Here is an 8,493-nt window from a genome sequence, read left to right as displayed (position 1 = left end):
ATACATTACCTCCACCCAGGTACTACCCCTGTCCTTGGGAAAACCACCATGGTGATCATGGTATTTCCCCGGTCAGACTATTGTCAGCTCGGACCAAAACAAGACATCACGCCCAAACCTGCTGCAGGTAAAGAAGAAGGACCACAGCAGCCAACTTCCTGCTGCTATAAAGGGTTAATGTATGCTCTCCTCAGGAAAAGGGCCACGCCTCCTGCTACAGCAGAAGGCAACAACCCCCACAGTCCTCACCAATCTGACCCTGAGGTAAAATTCCTTTCTGACCTCAAATACAGCAGTCAGTCTGACCCTGAGTGGAAGAGCAAGACCCTTTAGTCAGAAGCCTCTGGCTTTAAGTCCCAGCAGGAGCACTGGCACAGCTCAGTCCCAATCCCCAGCCTTGGCTGCAGCCAACACCCAGTGCCTCTGAGGAAGGCTTTTTAAAAACACCTTGACACCTGTAGCAGAAAGGTGGGAGCAACCAGCAAAGCCTGGGAAACCCCCAGAGCAGAACACAGGCAGAGCTACAGCTAGATCATCCCTGACCAGTGCCTGTCCAACCTCTCCTTGAACCCCTCCAGTGATGGACAGCACACAGCTCCCCTAAGCTGTCTAGTCCACAGCCTCACTGCTCTAGCAGTTAAGAGGTTTTTCCTGATATCCAAGTGAAACCTAAGTCTGCATCTCTCTGAGTCCAATTCCACCCCCTATAAGAACCAGCCCAGCAATCAAGGGGTTCATCCCCCTCCCCATCCCCCAGGCCAGTTGCATTCCTCCCACTCCCTTTGCTGGAAGCAGGGCTGTGTAGCAACAAAATGCATCACCATGGGGTGAAAGCGCTAGTTTTGGTCTCAGCAGGAGTATTGGCACAGCCCAATCCGAATCCCTAAGCAGCCAACACCCAATGCCTTGGACGGAGGTTAAAAACACCTTAGCACGTGTAGCAGAAAGCTGGGGAAAGGGGCAATCAGTAAAGCCCAGAAGCCTGGGAAACCCCTAGCAGAACACAGGCAACCAGCACCGCTGCTGCCCCTGCTTCCTGGGTATTACATGTGATGGACCCCAGTGGTGCAGGGCCAGATTAACCCTTTAGTGGACTTTAGGGAAACCAGCTGAAGATAAAATTTGTATATTCCTTTTTTTCACTCAATAATTATAATAGGTAAAACAAGCCCAACTGGGTCTCTTCTTCACTTAGCGCCCTAGGCATGTACCTAGTTTGTCTATGTGTTAATCCAGCCCTGTAGTCCTGCCCCTTGGCGGGGGATGCCCATTCCAACCCCCCCCAAATCAAGAGACTATATTTCCCAGGGTGCATCTGTCTCTCCTCTTTCTTCCTGGCCCGCGCCCAGGGGGAACCCGTGATCAGCTGGGGCTGGCCTGGCCTGGCCTAGCCTAGCCATGGCTTCGGGGCTGCGCTACCCGGGCAAGGTTGCCCTAGTGACGGGAGGCACGAGGGGCATCGGGGAAGCCATCGTCAGGGAGTTTGGTGAGGGGAGACAGGGGTCTCCGTGCACTGGGGCTGGGATGGGTAGAGCAGGGACTGGGGTGCAGTGGGTTTGGGGGCGAGTGGGACTGGGGAGGTATTGCGTGTGGGGTGGCTGGGGGAGCTGGGATCAGGGTGCACTGGGTCTGAGGGGCTGGGATGGGGTGGGGCAGGGACTGGGTGCAGTGGGCTTGGGGATGAGTGGGATTGGGGGTATTAGGTGTGGGGGCTGGAGGGAGCTGGAGTCAGGGCTATTGCGGGGCCTCTGTGGGGGAGCTGGGGAGGTGGGGGTCGAGGAGCAGGGAGTCCTTGGGGTGATGCTGAGGGGGGCTCTGGGCTGGGGCAGGGGTCTAGTGGGTTGTAGTGGGGCTGGGATTGGGAGGTCAAGGGGTGGCATGGGGGAGCAGGGAGGATGGGGTTGCCATGTCTGACCATGGAGGGGTTGGGGCCTGAGGCATGGGGTGGCAGACATAGTGGGGGGTCTGCAAGGCTGGGATTGGGGGCTGGGTGGGGAGAGGACTTTGAGGCAGGGCAGAGGCTTGGACCCAGCTGGACTTTGTCTGTCCCGTGACTGTCCATCCAGCAGGTCACTGACTTGGAGGTGGGGAGGGGGGAAGAGGCCAGAGATATGAGTGTGTGGGGGTGAAGCCTACAGTGTACCCCACCTCTGTCCCCTGCCTTTGTTATCCAGCCCTGGGCTTGGCCCGTCCCTGTGCCCTCCACTGCTAACAGCTCCTGTCAGGAGGGACCCTGATGCCCACCCCAGCTTTCTGTCATGGGGCTGAGCTGGGGGTGAAGAGGCTGTGTTAGCCCCTCCCCCCCAACCCCAAATCTTGGCGCTTCCATTTCTATGAGACATGTATAGTGCAGGGAGCTACTCAGCAGGGGGCAGCGGAGACCCATCCCTGCCTGGGGGGATGTGGGGGGCACTGCTAGGAGGAAACTCGCAGCACTGAAGGGAGGGATGGTGCCTCTGCCTGCACTGTAGGAGGAAGTGTGTAGCACTAGCCAATCTCACGCTAACCTTGTCGTCTTACTTTGCCCCCTTGCAACTCCACAACTCCCCCCTCCACCCGCACAGTCCACCAGGGAGCTCACGTAGTCTTCTGTGCCCCAAAAGCTGAAGGTGAACCCTGCCACCCCACCTCTTGTCTTTATCTCCCCTTCCCCATGGGGCTTAAGTGGAGGGAGGCTTCACCTTGCATCCCAGGGCTGGGGTGATTGGGACTGGGGACAGGGTCCTACAGTTCTGGCCCTCCAGATCTGTCCCTGCCTGGTATTTATGGATGGCCCTTTCCCCTTGGGATCTCCCATCCCCCCAGTATCTAATGCTATCCCCTCCCCAGCTGTTTCTCTCCACCCCTCCTCCCTTTTCACTTGCAGAGGAGGTGGGGGAGGCACTGGAGCAGGCACTAAAGGAGTCAGGGGGCCTTGGGAAGCCCTTCTTCTGGCCCTGTGATGTCACCAGTGAACAGGATATCCAGGTGGGTCTGGGGCTTGGGGAGGAGTGGGGGAGAGGTCTTTAAAGAGAAAGCAATAGGGGTATCAAGCCGCCTTGCTCATCATGCAGCACCGCAAGATGGTAGGCACTTGAGGCTGGGTCTGATAAGGCCTGTCCCTCCCAATCTGCCCTGAACCCCCCAAAATCCCTACTGTCCTCTCCTGATTCCCTATACCCCTGGCTCTCTCCCTCTGACTCCCCTCCCTGCTCCCCTCCCCCAGGCCCTGGTATCCACAACCCTGCAGCGCTTTGGGCACCTGGACTGTCTTGTGAACAATGCTGGGCAGCGTGAGTCACCCTGACAGTGCCAGGGGATCTTTGGAGGGACCCTGACATGGGGTAGGGGGGGCAGATGCTGTATTAGGGAGCTCCCCCTGCTGGGGGTGTGTGTCACACATTAGCGGGATCCCCAGAGGTGGGGGGGTGTAGCAGAGTAAACATGCTGCTCCTCCCAGGCAGTTGGCTTTAAACTTTTGGTGGAACAGGAATCAAAAGGGGGTGCAAGTCTACCAGGGCACCTGTTGGATCTGCCTCAGTGGAGTTATTGTAGGCTGGTAAAGACCAGAGCATTTGGTTGTGGCTGTAGGGGTGGATAGGAGGCTGTGGCAGCAGGGTGCCTGGGACACATGGTTTCGAGGGGGCTGGGGCTGAGGCCAGGACTCAGGCAGTCATGGGCAGATCTAGGACATTGAAAAGGGATTGCAGATAGCATGGGACATCACATGAAACACAACACATCTTTTTCCAGTTAGAGCAAAACTAGAAGCTTTACTAATATGCTAGGGGACTAGCACTTTATTATTCAGTCTGAGATCAAACACAAACAAATATCACTGTTGGAATACACACAGATTTGCTAAATTCTATCTAAAGTTTTTTAAAAAAGGCACAATATGTTGGCAAAAAATAGTCAAAATAGTCCAAAGACATTGTGTCATGGATCCTGTAATCACTAGAGCTGAATGTATGTCTTATTCAGATTGATAAAACAAAATCTAGCCTTCTTGAGTGTCTTGATGGTGCCTCCAATACCTCACTGTCAGTCATGTTTATACCTGAGTTATTATGACCACACCTGAGTTAAGGGGTTTAGCTAAAGCTAAAAAAGAGTCTATAGGAATGTGAAAGAGAAAAAAGATGTCACCAGAAATAGCAAACAGTGAGCAAACCTGCAGGAAAAAGTATAGTTTGAATGGTGGAACATCAGGACCATTAAAAAGGATGGAAGGTTCTTAACATTTGTAAAGTGGGGAGATTAGCAGGAATCAGGGAGATGACAATAAACCATGAAGTCAGTCAATTCCCTCAGTGCTGCCTGAACAGAAATGCTGCTGCATCTCCCAGATGGATGGTTTTGAAGTTTGGGTGGAGCAGGAATCAAAGCAGGGGGACAACTGCAAGCACACTGGCAGGCAGGGACTGGAGTTGGGGCTGAGAGAGCCAAGGCTGGACTTTGGGCAGGGGCTTAGACTAAGAAGGCCAAGGTTAGGCTCCAGGCAGGGGCTGAGGGTAAGAGGGCTGGGGCTGCGTCCGGGAGGCTGAGACCTAGAAGCCAGGCCCAAACAAATGTGCAGGGGCTGCCGGTGACAGCCAGGGTCGTAAAGTCCAAGGCCTCAACAGAAAGGTATGATGGGCTGGAGGTACTAATGGATGATGCCTGATACCCATGAGACATGGTTTGGTTGTGGGGGAGGCTGGAGGTTATGATTAATGGCCTTGGGGCTTTTTAGTGCTATGGGGCATGGAAAGGGTCAGGAGGGCCATGGGTGGTACCTGCAAGGCACAGAGAGGGCCAACTGGGCATAGAATAATTGGGTGGTAGAGAGAGGGGTCCAAAGAGTGCCAGTAGGACTGAGAGTCTGCTTGGGTTGATGGAAGGCAGCCAGGATTACTCCAGGATTCAGGTTAGCCTCCCAGTCTATATACATCGAGGCGTAGCAGGTGAAATAATGTGAGAAGACAGCGAGGAACTGGAGTGAGGCAGGTTTTAAGTCAGACCTGCTACAATGGGGGGCGGCTTCTGGGTGTGTCATATGTTTCTGTGGTGGGGACTGGTGGTTCTGGGAGGTGAGATGTACTCAGGAGAAAGGGGAGAAGTCACTTGACTTGGTTCTCTCTAATGCTACCCCCCTGCCCCTTCCCCAGATCCACCTGAGCAAGAAATTGATGACATCAGCCCCCAGAAGTTTCGGGAGCTCCTCGAGATCAACCTCATTGGCTATTTCTTGATGGCAAAGGTGAGGAAAACCTCCATGCCCCCACCCCAGAGGCACCCTATCCTACCCCAGAGGTAGCATTTTGGCACTGGGCAAGGGGGGTCCCTGAATAATCAGTCCCCCAGTGTGCTTCATCCCAGAGGTGGCTGTATTTATCCTTCCTGTGCAGTTCACCCTGCCTCACCTTCGGAAGACTCGGGGAAACATCATCAACATCTCCAGCCTCGTTGGCGTCTTTGGGCAGAGACAGGCTGTTCCATATGTTGCCACAAAGGTACAACCTGAACCCAGTTAGAATGCACTAGCCCCACTCGTCAGTGAGCTGGGGGAGAAACCAGGTGTCCTGGCTCCCAGCTTCTCCCAGCTCTAACTCACTAGAGCCCACTCCCCTCTGAGAGCTGGGGTAGAACCCAGGTGTCCTGGCTCGCAGCCCCCCTGCTGTAACTCACCAGCCCCTACTTGCTTCCCAGAGCTGGGATAGAACCCAGGCATCCCAGTTCTCTGCTTTAACACATGTTGATCAAAGACTTTTGAGCCTGGGTGTATTCCAGAATATCCCCCAACCCTGAGGCCAGATGAGGACAAAGTGCCCCTTCCCTGCACTCATACATCTGCCCAGAGCCCCCAACTCTTTCTGTCCACAGGGTGCAGTGACCGCAATGACCAAAGCTATGGCTATTGATGAGAGCAGATATGGCGTGAGGGTGAACAGGTACTACTGGGGCACTACTGAGGGGAAAGCTCACAACACTGAGGGAGACCCCAGCTGGGGGAAGCTCACAGCACCAGGGGAATCTTAGGCTGGGGACATTGCTGGGGGGAAGTTCATAGCACTGTTGCTGTCACAGCACCTAGAGGAGGGAGTAGATTCCTCCACGGAGGGCACTGAAATGTTGTGTCCATGCCCTCCCCACCCCACTAGCATCTCTCCTGGGAACATTTGGACCCCGATGTGGGCAGAGCTTGCCAGGCAGACATCCAATCCTGAGGCTGCGATCCAAGCTGGCAAGGAAGCCCAGGCAAGTGGGAGAAGTGGCAGGGGGGGGCTTAATTGTGGGGTTCCCCCTAGACTAGATGCTGGGACTTACTGGAAAGAGGGGCTTTTCAGGGGAGAAGCTTGGGGGATCTGGGGGCAAGGGGTTGGGGGCTCTTGATGGAGCTCTTTGGGGGGCTATGGAGATGTGTTTTATGGGGGGAGGCTGGTTTGGGGTTTCAGAGGGGCCCCACGCCCTCCATGGCTTGGTGGCTAGTGAGATGCTGCTGTATGTTAGGGTACAGAGAGGGGGGCCCTGCCTTTCCCAGAGTCTGGAAGGAGCCAGGATCTGTTGTTTGGGATGGACACCTGGGTTTTCTCTCAACTCAGAGAAGGGAGTAAGGTCTGGTGGGATAGTGGTGAGGGCTGGAAGCCAGGTCACCTGGGTTCTTTCCCAGCTCTGGAAAGGGGACCTGGGAGAGTGGGGGGCAGGTCATCCCAGTGTTGGGGGCCAGAGTGGTTCTAGGAGAAATTGGTGCTCTGTCTCTGGGTGTTTTGGAGGGGCGGGGAGGGCATCAGGGCCTGTATTTGTGGGGGAGGTCAGAGTGGGGCTAAGCTGCCTCCATTATGGGGGCCTGGGAAGAGCCAGGATCTGTAGTTTGGAGGTTCAGGGGACTCCAGGATGTCCCAATTTGGGGCTGGAGTGGTTCTAGGGTGCATGTGGTTGCCAGACCCCTGGGTTTGGGGGATGACAAAGCCTCTATTTGGGGGTTCCAAGTGGGAGCCAGGGATCCTAGTTCTAGGGTTCCTGTAAGGGCCAGGATCTGTGGTTTGGGGGTTCTAGGGTAGGGCACTGGTGGGGCTCAGACTATTCCAGCAGCCCATGGGGCACCCAGCTTTCAGGGGGGTGCAGACTGCAGTGTGATGTGTGCTCCTCTACCTTCCCTAGCTCCTGGCTCGCATGGGCACGCCCGAGGAGTGTGCCAGGGCCGTGCTGTACCTGGCTGCTGATGCCACCTTCTGCACTGGCATCGACCTGCTGCTGAGTGGTGGTGCAGAGCTGGGCTATGCCCCCAAGAGCCTGCCCACCGCCTCCTAGGAGCTGTGGGTCAGGGAGGTGGAGGGGGCATGCCTCAGTTTCCCCCTTTGGGCCCTGACCTGGTGATTTCAAATGAATGCTCCACGGTGAATTGGTTCTACCTGCTGCGCATGCCCCCTCCTCCAGACCCTGCTTCCTCCCAGAGCTGGGGGAGAACCCAGGTGTCTTGGCTCCCAGCTCTAATCTACCATTCCCCACTCCTTCCCACTGCTGGAGGGAGAACTCAGGTGTCCTGACTCTGAGCCCACCCTGCTTTTCCCACACCAGACCCCGTTCCCCTCCCAAGGTTAGGAGAACCCAGGCATCCTGGCTCACTTTATCTGCACAAAACCCACTGCTACCCTCCCCACCCCCCAGTTGCTTTAACACTCTATTCAACAGGAAGGGACCATGCCAAGGGAATAAGATGATCAGGGTCCTGTGGAGAGAGACAGTAGGGGATGGTGGGGGGGCAAGTCTGGGCCTCTGGCCTCAGTTTCCCCAGCTTTGGCCTGCTTTAATGAGCAGTGCCTGGAGGGTGGCATGTATTATAGCCTGCATAGATGGGGGCATCCATCTCAAGCAGAGGGTGGGGGTTCTGCTCTGCCTAGGCAGGGCATGCCAATTTTATTCAAGGGTGCCTGTGCTGAGTCTGGGGCAGGCAGGGGGCACCCAAGTCTCTGTCCAGGGACTACTGCTTGGCACAGGGCACCCCATGCTTGGTCAGGAGGTCCTATTCAGGTGACAAATGGACTTCTACCTCCACAGCTGCCTATACGCACCCACATGCAATAGCTCTTCTCTGTGGTGAGGTTTTTTGAGAGGGGGTAAGCAGGTGTCTTCCCCTGTGCCTTTGCCTCCTGGATGTCCTGGGGAGGTTGGAACTGGCTGTGAACCCAGATCAGCAAAACCCCAAGTGCCTTTGACTGTCCTCAAGGTGCCAGAGAGCGAATCTGGCTGTCTTGGTGCCAGGCATAGAGGGGCAGGGGTCCTCCAGGGGGGTCAGGGGGCAGCACCCCCTACCACGCATGCCAGCTACTCAATAAAGATGATCTGCCAGTCAGTCTTGTGATCTAAGTTTTATTGGGTACCTGGAGGGGGGCTATCTTCTCCCAGCCAAGAGTGTATCCTCTGGAACAGCCCCCATGGAGCAGGTTCTACTCCAGGGGCAGCTATGTCCTGGGACAGGGCCGGTCTCTATAAACAGCTCCTTGTGTCCCGTCCCCCCTGCCGTAGGCCCAG

At 55.8% G+C, this 8,493-nt stretch overlaps 1 protein-coding gene across 2 annotated transcripts; it reads left to right on the top strand.

Moving 5' to 3' along the window:
- The first annotated feature begins 1,344 nt into the window (after positions 1-1,344).
- On the top strand, positions 1,345-8,314 carry HSD17B14 (hydroxysteroid 17-beta dehydrogenase 14). 2 transcript variants are annotated; one of them, XM_090048304.1, is made up of 9 exons: positions 1,345-1,486; positions 2,565-2,609; positions 2,867-2,967; positions 3,206-3,272; positions 5,130-5,221; positions 5,370-5,474; positions 5,845-5,912; positions 6,123-6,219; positions 7,123-8,314. In XM_090048304.1, exons 1-9 carry the CDS (start codon positions 1,399-1,401, stop codon positions 7,270-7,272), a joined length of 813 nt encoding a protein of 270 aa, XP_089904430.1. In that variant the 5' UTR covers positions 1,345-1,398; the 3' UTR covers positions 7,273-8,314. The 2 variants fall into 2 exon arrangements, with proteins under 2 accessions (XP_089904430.1, XP_089904431.1); XM_090048305.1 differs by lacking the exon at positions 2,565-2,609.
- The last annotated feature ends 179 nt before the right edge of the window (positions 8,315-8,493 follow it).

The sequence above is a fragment of the Crocodylus siamensis genome, chromosome 5, assembly GCF_052110815.1.
Source record: "Crocodylus siamensis isolate JL-2025a chromosome 5, ASM5211081v1, whole genome shotgun sequence".
NCBI lineage: Eukaryota > Metazoa > Chordata > Crocodylia > Crocodylidae > Crocodylus > Crocodylus siamensis.
The sequence above is the reverse complement of the archived record's forward strand: the minus strand, read 5'-3'. Positions and strand labels throughout refer to the sequence as shown.